The sequence below is a fragment of the Malaclemys terrapin genome, chromosome 5, assembly GCF_027887155.1.
Source record: "Malaclemys terrapin pileata isolate rMalTer1 chromosome 5, rMalTer1.hap1, whole genome shotgun sequence".
Lineage (NCBI taxonomy): Eukaryota > Metazoa > Chordata > Testudines > Emydidae > Malaclemys > Malaclemys terrapin.
The window spans coordinates 1734123-1746477 of record NC_071509.1 but is presented as its reverse complement, the minus strand read 5'-3'; the positions used below and the strand labels follow the sequence as shown (position 1 = coordinate 1746477).

Genomic DNA, 12355 nt, shown 5'->3' with positions numbered 1-12355 from the left:
AAAATCGTGGGGCTGTCTCTGTAGCCTTGAGGAAGTCGTTGCCAGACATAACTTTGTCCCTCCCAGGTGAAACCAAAGAGATACTGAGAGTCTGGATGCACAGGAATGCTGAAAAAGGCTGATTTTAAGTCAATAACAGTGAACCACTCAGCATCCCAGGGGATTTGGCTGATGATAGTAGCTGGATCAGGAACTACTGCATGAAGAGGGACCACATACTGATTAACAACCCGTAGATCCTGTACAAAGCGCCAACGAATAGGGTCTCCGTCCTTTTTAGGAGGCTTTTTGACAGGCAGTATAGGGGTGTTACAAGGAGTGCGCTGAGGGCGGACTAGCTTTTGTGCAATGAATCCCTCGATAATGGGGCGGATGCCCTCCCGGGCTTCCAGCGACAGGGGGTATTGAGGGACTGACGGGGGGGTCAAGGAGGGCTTCACTTGAATCCTTACTGGCTCTGCCGAAAGGAGCAGGCTAACATCAGTGTCAGAAATTCCCCAGAGGGTTAAAGGCAAGTCAGTGAGGTCAGGGGAGAGAGATGGGGGGGTTTCCCAATTACCCTGAGTTGGGGCCGAATCTCCTAACACTGTCATCAATAATCCTACCCCTTCAGGAGTGCAGGTTAAAGTAGCCTCAAGCTTACAGAGTAAATCCCGGATAAGCTGGGGAAAAAAGAAAACGGTGAGAAAAACATTTATCAGCATAAATAACATTTAGAGGCAAAGTGAGTCCCAGAGACTGTGGGTTGCCCTCCACCCCAGTTGCAGTTTTAACCTCAGAGGATAGCCAGGGAGAGGGGGCATGATTTAAAAGAGAGAAAGTAGCTCCAGTATCAATGAGGAAGGAGACAGGCAGTCCCTGGACTGAAAGGGTTAGACGAGGCTCTTTGCTGGGAGGGGAGAAAGTGAGGAAGGAGCCGGCTAAAGACATTAAGGAAATAAGACCATCACATTGTTTGCCTTCACCCCCGGGGTACCGTCATTGAGGAGGCTGAGTTTGCTGCAGCTGCTGCTGTTGCCCTTAGTTGATCCAGGCCTGGGGAACGGGCTGAGCTGGTGGTGCAGGGGTGTATTCGTCCCTGGTGTAAGTATCTGCGGATGCGACCGGACCCTCTGGGCGTCCCCAGGGGAGGGGTATGCAACCTGCTGCATCTGCTTGATCTTTTGCCTAGTAATTACTCCTCCCGAGGTGTGCCCTTCCATTTCCCCCTTCTCCCTCTGCAGAGATTCCGATCTGGAGTCCTGCAGATTCCCCTCTGCGCCCTGGAGAGAGTCCCCCTGCGGAGGAATAGGGGCAGGTGCAGTGGGGACCAACTGACGAGTCAAAACACGCCGTGGTTTACACCCTTCATCGAAATAACATGGAGGGGGTTCACTCTCGGGAGAATACCTGACTGCCATAATTTTTAAAGATTTCCACAGCTCTGCTGCTGTGTCCCAACAAAACCAGTAACATAACTGTCCCGGATGGTCTTTTTCGATCTGGCTCCTTACTCCTCTTAAGGCAGCCTGTTCGAAAGAGCCATACGAAGGCCACCTCATCTCCAGGTCGGCCAATACCGCGGTATACCCAGTCCAATTCCTTACACACAGTGTGTACAACTTCCTCCTAGACATTCCTGTCTGTACTGGGAGTTTCCCTTCGTTCCATAACTTATTTACAATCCCCAACGGACTCTCAAGAGGCACGCTAGTTCCTTGATCCACGGTGTCTGACAGGAGCCCTCCAACTGGCATTTACCCTGCTGTCCAGTACACGACCCCTCAATATTGAATTGGCTGGGAGAAATCTCCCGTGGCGCCTGCCAATTCGTATATGAGTGGTCTGACCACTGGACAGAGGCACCGCACCAGAAGGAAATCCCGGACGAGCCCCCAAATTGTTAGGTAAAATGCAAGTCCTTACTCACCTCTCCAGCACCCGAGTTCGTGCGGAGTTGGTATGGGGCTCACAATCTGTCAGAGACCAGACACCAATTCGTTGATCAACGGGCTCACACTATCCTTAGCTTGAAAAGCTTCAGAGTAAGTGTGGCAAGTTTATTAGGGGTGAGCATCAATATTTATACACAGAAGTAAACAAAGTGATTAACAGATCATAATGGTCATGTATAATCAATCAAGATTCTACAGGATAAAACAGGTTAAAATGTAAATTCAGAAAGAGAAAAGGGGAGATGGCTACTTAAGGGGATGGGGGTGTCATGAGTAGTTCGCAGGTCAGAGCTTTGATTAAAAGTTCAGACAGAGACATCAAGTCTGGGTTAAGTTTAAGCTCATCAAAAGTTCAGACTCAACAGGAGTGTGGAAAAATCTACACACATAGTTAATCTACATGCAATTAACCCAACCTAAACCCGCTCTAGACAGTGCTAAACTGCCAGGAGAAGCTGCTGCCTCTGGGGGAGGTGGATTACCTACTATGTAGACTTCACTGAAGTGCTACAGCGATACCAAACAGCTCGTTGACACCCACACCTGTCTCCCAGCCTGCCCTGAGCACAAACATCCCTTCCACACACTGGCTAACCATGGAGCACACAGGGGAAATTGAGGCACGCACAAGACTCATAAAAATATTCCTATTTCTTCACACAGCCCCTGGAGCCTGATACCCAAGAGCCAGGGAGCCATGCACGCCAAGTGGACCCTGGCCAGTTTGTAGAGACCCTTCTCCCCAGAGAGGAACAATACTCTGGAAATACACACCCTTCCATCTGCTCCTCCGTGGACTCATCAACCCTACAATGCTGATACTTTTTAATTCACTGCGCCTTTGGAACTGAATCCAACAACCAGTTACAGATGCCTCACCCCCAAAATACCCAAGGGTGGCCACAGCCGTGCCAGGCCTGTGCTCTCATTCCCTCCCTTCATGGAGTGGCTGGGAATTTCTCTCGCGCTCCTAATGCAGGGGGAAGCAGTAGACATGATGTTAGTCAGACTTCTGACACTGCACACCTCCGGCATAGCTGCTCATCTTGTGCTGGTCTCTCACTAGGGCCTAGTCTTGAGTGAGCTCACAGGGGCTGACAAACCTGCGCTGTGGTAAGCTCCCTTGTATGGCCGTTCTATGCTGGCAAGAGAGAGCTTCCCCCGTCAACATAATTACTCCACCTCCAACAAGTGGTGGTGGCTGTGTTGGTGGGAGCAGCTCTCTTGCTGACACAGCGCTGTCCGCACCGCCGCTTTTACCTTGCTCAGGAGGGTGGTTTTTTCACACCTCTGAGCAGCATAAATTATCCCCAGCTAAGTGGTATTGTAGACAGTCTAGGGCTTTGCAGACCCCACCTGGCCGTACTGAGGGCCAGCCGAGCCCTCCAGACACTGTGGGCAGTTTCCTGTTGTTGAGGTATATGTGTCTGTGTTATCAATCACCCTATGTTATAGTTTGAACTTTTCTTCCATCTTTATTGGACCCCCGGTGCATTCGCTAACAGCACCAGCTTCCCAGGGGGGCTCTGCTGCAGCCTGGGGGAGCTCCACGACGTCCGACAACCAAACTCGGCTCTAATCAAATATCGGAAGCACCAGTGGGACCCCAAACCTGCTTCCCTGGGGGCAGCACCGTCCTTCCTCTTGCTGGCCACGCTGCCAGCCTGGAGAGCGGCTCAGCACCCACAGGTGCCAGGCCTGGCAAACCCTGATGCCCCCTCAGTGCACACGGCCCAGCCCCTGCCAGCAGCGCTTCCCTCTCCCCCCCCCTGCCAAGTCCCCTGGCCCCTGCCCCAATCCCCTCCCTCCCTGGCCCCTGCCAAGTCCCCAATCCCCTCCCTCCCCTGCTCAGCCCCACCCAGCCCCTGCCCTGACCCCAATCCCCTTCCCCCCATGGCCCAGCCACTGCCAAGTCCCCTGGCCCCTGCCTCAATCCCCTCCCTCCCTGGCCCCTGCCAAGTCCCCAGTCCCCTGGCTCAGCCCCACCCAGCCCCTGCCCTGACCCCTGACCCAGCCCCTCTGGCCCCTGCCAGGGCCTTGACTCAGCCCCTATGGCCCCGCCCCCCAGCGCCTTCGCCTTCCCCTTTCCCGGGGAGGGGGCGGGGCCCGCTGGCAGGTCTCGCGGGAGCCGGCGGGGGCGGGGCCGCGCGCGCTGCCCTCAGTCAAGATGGCGGCGGCCGGGGTGGCTTCAGGCGCGGGGCGCTGAGGGCGGAAGCGCGGAGCGGCCGGGCCGAGCCGAGCCGAGCCGGGGCCATGGCCTGTTACACGGCGAACTGGGACCCGCTGGGGGAGGAGGCGTTTTACCGGTCAGTGCCCCGGCGGGCACCGGGCACGGGCCCGCCCCCTCGCCCCAGGCCCCCTCCGCCGCCCCCCCACCGCCCCCCCACTGCTCCCCGCCCCCTCCTCCGTGCGCCCCCCCACCGCTCCCCCGCCCCCTCCGCCGCGCCCCTCACCGCCCCCCACTGCTCCCCGCCCCCTCCTCCGTGCGCCCCCCCACCGCTCCCCCGCCCCCTCCTCCGTGCGCCCCCCCACCGCTCCCCCGCCCCCTCCGCCGCGCCCCCCACCGCCCCCCCACTGCTCCCCGCCCCCTCCTCCGTGCGCCCCCCCACCGCTCCCCCGCCCCCTCCTCCGTGCGCCCCCCCACCGCTCCCCCGCCCCCTCCGCCGCGCCCCTCACCGCCTCCCCACCCCCTCCTCCGTGCGCCCCCCACCGCCCCCCACTGCTCCCCCGCCCCCTCCTCCGTCCCCCCACTGCTCCCCCGCCCCCTCCTCCGTGCGCCCCCCACCGCCCCCCACTGCTCCCCCGCCCCCTCCTCCGTCCCCCCACTGCTCCCCCGCCCCCTCCTCCGTGCGCCCCCCCACTGCTCCCCGCCCCCTCCTCCGTCCCCCCACTCCTCCCCGCCCCCTCCTCCGTGCGCCCCCCACCGCCCCCCACTGCTCCCCCGCCCCCTCCTCCGTGCGCCCCCCCACTGCTCCCCCGCCCCCTCCTCCGTGCGCCCCCCCACTGCTCCCCGCCCCCTCCTCCGTCCCCCCACTGCTCCCCGCCCCCTCCTCCGTGCGCCCCCCACCGCCCCCCACTGCTCCCCGCCCCCTCCTCCGTCCCCCCACTGCTCCCCCGCCCCCTCCTCCGTGCGCCCCCCCACCGCCCCCCACTGCTCCCCCGCCCCCTCCTCCGTCCCCCCACTGCTCCCCCGCCCCCTCCTCCGTGCGCCCCCCCACTGCTCCCCGCCCCCTCCTCCGTCCCCCCACTCCTCCCCGCCCCCTCCTCCGTGCGCCCCCCACCGCCCCCCACTGCTCCCCCGCCCCCTCCTCCGTGCGCCCCCCCACTGCTCCCCCGCCCCCTCCTCCGTGCGCCCCCCCCACTGCTCCCCGCCCCCTCCTCCGTCCCCCCACTGCTCCCCGCCCCCTCCTCCGTGCGCCCCCCACCGCCCCCCACTGCTCCCCGCCCCCTCCTCCGTCCCCCCACTGCCCCCCCGCCCCCTCCTCCGTGCGCCCCCCCACTGCTCCCCGCCCCCGCCTCCGTGCGCCCCCCACCGCCCCCCCACTGCTCCCCCGCCCCCTCCTCCGTGCGCCCCCCACCGCCCCCCCACTGCTCCCCGCCCCCTCCTCCGTGCGCCCCCCCACCATCCCCCACTGCTCCCCGCCCCCTCCTCCGTGCGCCCCCCCACTGCTCCCCACCCCCTCCTCCGTGCGCCCCCCCACTGCTCCCCGCCCCCTCCTCCGTGCGCCCCCCCACTGCTCCCCGCCCCCTCCTCCGTGCGCCCCCCCACTGCTCCCCGCCCCCTCCTCCGTGCGCCCCCCCACTGCTCCCCGCCCCCTCCTCCGTGCGCCCCCCCACTGCTCCCCGCCCCCTCCTCCGTGCGCCCCCCCACTGCTCCCCGCCCCCTCCTCCGTGCGCCCCCCCACTGCTCCCCGCCCCCTCCTCCGTGCGCCCCCCACTGCTCCCCGCCCCCTCCTCCGTGCGCCCCCCACTGCTCCCCGCCCCCTCCTCCGTGCGCCCCCCACTGCTCCCCGCCCCCTCCTCCGTGCGCCCCCCACTGCTCCCCGCCCCCTCCTCCGTGCGCCCCCCACTGCTCCCCGCTCCCTCCTCCGTGCGCCCCCCACTGCTCCCCGCTCCCCCCTCCTCCGCCCCCCCACTGCTCCCCGCCCCCTCCTCCGCCCCCCCACTGCTCCCCCGCCCCCTCCTCCGTGCGCCCCCCACCGCTCCCCGCCCCCTCCTCTGTGCGCCCCCCACCGCTCCCCCCGCCCCCTCCTCCGTCCCCCCACCGCTCCCCCGCCCCCTCCTCCGTCCCCCCCCACTGCTCCCCGCCCCCTCCTCCGTCCCCCCACTGCTCCCCCGCCCCCTCCTCCGTGCGCCCCCCACCGCCCCATGCCTCTCCTGCCACTACTGTTCCCCGCCCCCCACCGCCCCACGCCTCTCCTGCCCCCCACCGCCCCCCACTGCTCCCCGCCCCCTCCTCCGCGCCCCCCACCGCTACACCCCCCTCCTCCGTCCCCCCACTGCCCCATGCCTCTCCTGCCCCCCACTGCTCCCCCGTCCCCTCCTCCATGTCCCCCACCGCCCCCCACCGCCCCACCCCCCTCCTCTGTGTCCCCCCACCGTCCCACGCCTTCCCTGCCCCCCCACTCCCTCCTCCGTGTCCCCCACCGCCCCCACTGCTCCCCATCCCCCTCCTCTGTGCCCCCCACTGCCGCACACCCCCTCCTCTGTGCCCCCCACTGCTCCCCACTGCTCCCCGCCCCCTTCTCCATGTCCCCCACTGCCCCCCACCGCCCCACCCCCCTCCTCTGTGTCCCCCACCGCCCCATGCCTTCCCTGCCACCCCACTCCCTCCTCCGTGTCCCCCACCGTCCCCCACTGCTCCGTGCCCCCCACCGCCACACCCCCTCCTCCGTGCCCCCCACTGCTCCCCACTGCTCCCCGCCCCCTCCTCCGTGCCCCCCACCGCCCCCCACTGCCACACCCCCCCTCCTCTGTGTCCCCCACTGCCACACCCCCCCTCCTCTGTGTCCCCCACTGCTCCCCACTGCTCCGTGCCCCCCACTGCCACACACCCCCCTCTGTGTCCCCCACTGCCCCACGCCTTCCGTGCCCCCCACTGCTCCCCGACCCTCTCCTCCGTGCCCCCCACTGCTCCCCGACCCTCTCCTCCGTGCCCTCCACTGCCACACATCCCCTCCTCCGTGCCCCCCACTGCCCCCCACTGCTCCCTGCTCCCTCCTCCGTGTCCCCCACTGCTCCCTGCCCCCCACTGCCACACCCCCTCTCCTCCGTGTCCCCCACTGCCACACCCCCTCTCCTCTGTGTCCCCCACCGCCCCACGCCTTCCCTGCCCCCCACTGCTCCCCACTCCCTTCTCCGTGTCCCCCACTGCTCCCTGTCCCCCTCCTCCGTGCCCCCCACCGCCACACATCCCCTCCTCCGTGCGCCCCCCCACTGCTCCCCGCCCCCTCCTCCGTGCGCCCCCCCACTGCTCCCCGCCCCCTCCTCCGTCCCCCCACTGCTCCCCCGCCCCCTCCTCCGTCCCCCCACTGCTCCCCCGCCCCCTCCTCCGCGCGTCCCCCCACTGCTCCCCCGTCCCCTCCTCCGCGCGCCCCCCCACTGCTCCCCCGCCTCCTCCTCCGCCCCCCCACTGCTCCCCCGCCCCCCCCACTGCCCCCCCACTGCTCCCCGCCCCCTCCTCCGTGCGCCCCCCACTGCCCCCCCACTGCTCCCCGCCCCCTCCTCCGTGCGCCCCCCACTGCTCCCCGCCCCCTCCTCCGTGCGCCCCCCACTGCTCCCCGCCCCCTCCTCCGTGCGCCCCCCACTGCTCCCCGCCCCCTCCTCCGTGCGCCCCCCACTGCTCCCCGCCCCCTCCTCCGTGCGCCCCCCACTGCTCCCCGCCCCCCTCCTCCGTGCGCCCCCCACTGCTCCCCGCCCCCTCCTCCGTGCGCCCCCCACTGCTCCCCGCCCCCTCCTCCGTGCGCCCCCCACTGCTCCCCGCCCCCTCCTCCGTGCGCCCCCCACTGCTCCCCGCCCCCTCCTCCGTGTGCCCCCCACCGCTCCCCCGCCCCCTCCTCCGTGCGCCCCCCACTGCTCCCCCGCCCCCTCCTCCGTGCGCCCCCCACCGCCCCATGCCTCTCCTGCCACTACTGTTCCCCGCCCCCCACCGCCCCACGCCTCTCCTGCCCCCCACCGCCCCCCACTGCTCCCCGCCCCCTCCTCCGCGCCCCCCACCGCTACACCCCCCTCCTCCGTCCCCCCACTGCCCCATGCCTCTCCTGCCCCCCACTGCTCCCCCGTCCCCTCCTCCATGTCCCCCACCGCCCCCCACCACCCCACCCCCCTCCTCTGTGTCCCCCCACCGTCCCACGCCTTCCCTGCCCCCCCCACTCCCTCCTCCGTGTCCCCCACCGCCCCCACTGCTCCCCATCCCCCTCCTCTGTGCCCCCCACTGCCGCACACCCCCTCCTCTGTGCCCCCCACTGCTCCCCACTGCTCCCTGCCCCCTTCTCCGTCCCCCCACTGCCCCACGCCTCTCCTGCCCCCACTGCTCCCCACCCCCTTCTCCATGTCCCCCACTGCCCCCCACCGCCCCACCCCCCTCCTCTGTGTCCCCCACCGCCCCATGCCTTCCCTGCCACCCCACTCCCTCCTCCGTGTCCCCCACCGTCCCCCACTGCTCCGTGCCCCCCACCGCCACACCCCCTCCTCCGTGCCCCCCACTGCTCCCCACTGCTCCCCGCCCCCTCCTCCGTGCCCCCCACCGCCCCCCCACTGCCACACACCCCCCTCCTCTGTGTCCCCCACTGCCACACCCCCCCTCCTCTGTGTCCCCCACTGCTCCCCACTGCTCCGTGCCCCCCACTGCCACACACCCCCCTCTGTGTCCCCCACTGCCCCACGCCTTCCGTGCCCCCCACTGCTCCCCGACCCTCTCCTCCGTGCCCCCCACTGCTCCCCGACCCTCTCCTCCGTGCCCTCCACTGCCACACATCCCCTCCTCCGTGCCCCCCACTGCCCCCCACTGCTCCCTGCTCCCTCCTCCGTGTCCCCCACTGCTCCCTGCCCCCCACTGCCACACCCCCTCTCCTCCGTGTCCCCCACTGCCACACCCCCTCTCCTCCGTGTCCCCCACTGCCACACCCCCTCTCCTCCGTGTCCCCCACTGCCACACCCCCTCTCCTCTGTGTCCCCCACCGCCCCACGCCTTCCCTGCCCCCCACTGCTCCCCACTCCCTTCTCCGTGTCCCCCACTGCTCCCTGTCCCCCTCCTCCGTGCCCCCCACCGCCACACACCCCCTCCTCTGTGCTCCCCGCCCCCTCCTCCGTGCCCCCCACTGCTCCCCAACCCTCTCCTCTGTGCGCCCCACACCTCTCCTGCTCCCCGACCCCCTCCTCTGTGTCCCCCACCGCCCCATGCCTTCCCTGCCCCCCACCGCTCCCCGACCCCCTCCTCCGTGCTCCCCACCGCCCCACACCTCTCCTGCCCCCCCTTCTGTGCTCCCCACGCCTCTCCTGCCCCCACTGCTCCCCGATTCCCCGCCCCCACTGCTCCCCGCCCCCTCCTCTGTGCCCCCCACTGCTACACTCCCTCCTCCGTGCCCCCCACCGCCCCACGCCTCTCCTGCCCCCTCGCCCCAGACCCCCTCCTCCGTGCCCCCCATTGCCCCCCACTACTATACCCCCCTTCTCCGTGCGCCCCACGCCTCTCCTGCCCCCACTACTCCCCTGCCCCATGCCTCTCCTGCCCCCCACTGCTCCCCGCCCCCTCCTCCATGCCCCCCACCGCCCCACACCTTTCCTACCCCCCACTGTTCCCTGCCCCCCTCCTCCGTGCCCCCCACCGCCCCACGCCTCTCCTGCCCCTATCGCCCGCCCCCCTCCTCCATGTCCCCCACTGCCCCACGCCTCTCCTGCCCCCCACTGTTCCCCACCCCCCTCCTCCGTGCCCCCCACCGCCCCATGCCTCTCCTGCCCCCCATCACCCGCCTCTGGCCCCCCCACTGCTCCCTGACCCCCTCCTCCGTGCCCCCCGAACACTGCCATTGCTTCATCTACCCCCACTGCCCCCCATCACCCCAGGCCTCTGCTCCGTCCCCCTGAGCCTCCCATTGCCCGCCTCAGGCCTCTCTGAGCCCCCCATCGCCCATTCCCGGTCTCAGGGCCAGGCTTCCCCTCTTCTGCCCCCCGCTGTCTCCCCCCTTGTTCCAGGCCCCCTCCTCCGGCCCCTGAATCCCCCCTTGTGCCCTAGGCCTCCTGCCACCCGAGCCCCTCATTGCCCCAGGCTGCTCTCTGAGCTCCACATCACCAGCCTCCCCCCCCGCCCTCCCATCGCCCTAGGGTTTTCCTATTGCCTCCTTCCCCTCCCCTTCCTGTCCCCAGAGGCCCTCCCCCCCATTGTCCCAGGCTTCTGCTTCCACCCCCAGAGCCTCTCTCTGTCTTAGGGGGCCCCCTAGCTCCCCCACCTTCCTTCTGCCCCCTCCCCTTTGCAAGCACAGCTTGAACCATCCCCTTGCCCACCCCAACTGTCCTCTGAAGTACCCCCAAAGTGCACCCTCGCCCAGCCTAGCTTCCTTCCCCACAATGTGCCTCTTTCCTCTCAACCCCCCAAAGCTCCCCCACACTCTCGCCCAGCCCAGCTTCCTCTCCTAACACTCTCCATCCCTTTAACACAGGCCCACCAACCCCCCCCCCCCCCCCCAGGCAGGGGGATGGTATTAGCGCTGTATAGATTTTATCCCCTCCTCCCCAAATGGCCCTTTGTGAGACCTCCCCAGCCACACCCTCCGCTGCACTTCCTCCTTCCCAGCATGGCCCTCAATTGTCCCCTAAACACCCTGTATTGCTGAGCCCCGAGCCCCGAAGGTGCTGTTGCTGGTGCTGCCCCTTTTCTGCAACCAGTGGCACCAGTCACTGGTGGAGACAGGATACTGGAGTGGTTGGCCCACAGGTCCAGTCTGGCAATACCTACGCCCCTAGGAGCGAGACTGGGCAGCAGTGGTTCTGTGTGTGTTTGTGTTCAGCTCTCTCCATCTACAGTGACACCCGCCATTTGGTTCCGGGTGTTCCCATCTTCTGTGGCAGCAGGGCCAGGAAATGTGTCCAACCTTCGTACTAGTGTGGGGTTAATACATGCTGCATAAAGGAGCTGCGTGTCCCTGTACGCCCCCCACCCCCTCCAATCAGCCAGGATACCCTGGGAATTGTATTCGCTTTGCAAAGGGTTTTTTTTTTTCGCTTTTAGCTTCAGGGAGACACTTGTGGGGTCAAAATAGTATGATCTATGGTGGTCTCTTGGGAATCTCTGAGAACTACAATAATAATAGATTCATATATTTTAAGACTTAAAACCTGTGTCTTTTGTAATCTCCAGCCCTACCCTGTTGCAGTCAGAGGATTTTATAACAGTATGTACACAGGACTCATTTCACTGCCAGTGAAATGCAGCTGCCTCCCTGAGGGAACCTGACAGCTCATGAACGGTCCAGAGTAACACTACAGAGTAGTTCAGAGCCAGGAGTGAACACAATCCCATAGCCCAGTGGCGCTCACACTTTGTTTCATTGCTGACCCCTTTCACAGAGCAAGCCTCTGAGTGTGACACCCCCCCCCCCAATAAATTAAAAACACTTGTTATATATTTAACACCATTATAAATGCTGCTGGTAAAGCATGCGCACCCCCCCCCATGTTATAACCTCATGACCCCTGAGGGGTCCTGACCCCCAGTTTGAGAACCCCTGGCATAGCCTGTTCAAAGTGCAGAGGGAATTGAGGGAGGCTGAATGAAGTTACCCAGACTGGAATTTAATCATAACACTGGGTCTTAACCCTTTTACGTCAGGTGTTGGATTTTCCTTGGATGATTTGTCTGCAGCTGATCAATAAGGTACTCCAATTATGACAATAACCGCAGCTGTCAGCTGAGGTAGGAAAGGAGGGAGAAGGTCTCCTGGCACTGAAGTTGCAGGTTACGCCTAGAAGGGACCAGGGGAAGAGTTCTCCGCCACTGACCAGACTGGCATCATCAGACCAGTGGGGCAGCCTGTAGATCCCCTCCCTAAGATCCCTCCCATCTCCTCGACCAAGCCCTGAAAGCTCTTTGCTGGGGTGAGAGGAAAGAGGTCAGAGAGGCCTGGCTCAGATTGGTAAATACCAGCCCTGACAGAGCAGCTGGTAAATAACGGATACCAGGGTAATGGTTTGAATCCTGAGTGTTGTGTGAACCTTGTTGTGGAAAAAGTCACCCACGCATTGATTTTAGTTCAGACTCAAACCTGAGGCCAGTTTATTGCAGTACATACCAATGCGTTGGGGATAGCAATTAGAAACTGCTCCCCCAAACAGAGTTCACAGGCTCCTTTTATTCTTACAAACCACACACATGTTATACGTCATTTACGAAAAATAAAGGGTTAGGGTCTGCTCCCTTTCCCGGC

The 12355-nt window shown here is 65.5% G+C and overlaps 1 protein-coding gene across 1 annotated transcript in view; it reads left to right on the top strand.

Moving 5' to 3' along the window:
* The first annotated feature begins 4127 nt into the window (after window positions 1-4127).
* The window catches only part of VPS16 (VPS16 core subunit of CORVET and HOPS complexes), a 34636-nt gene continuing 26408 nt past the window's right edge, over window positions 4128-12355 (top strand). Inside the window, exon 1 of the mRNA XM_054031051.1 lies at window positions 4128-4240. Coding sequence (XP_053887026.1) covers window positions 4188-4240 — 53 coding nt within the window. The 5' untranslated portion in view covers window positions 4128-4187. The remainder of the gene's footprint in view (window positions 4241-12355) is intronic.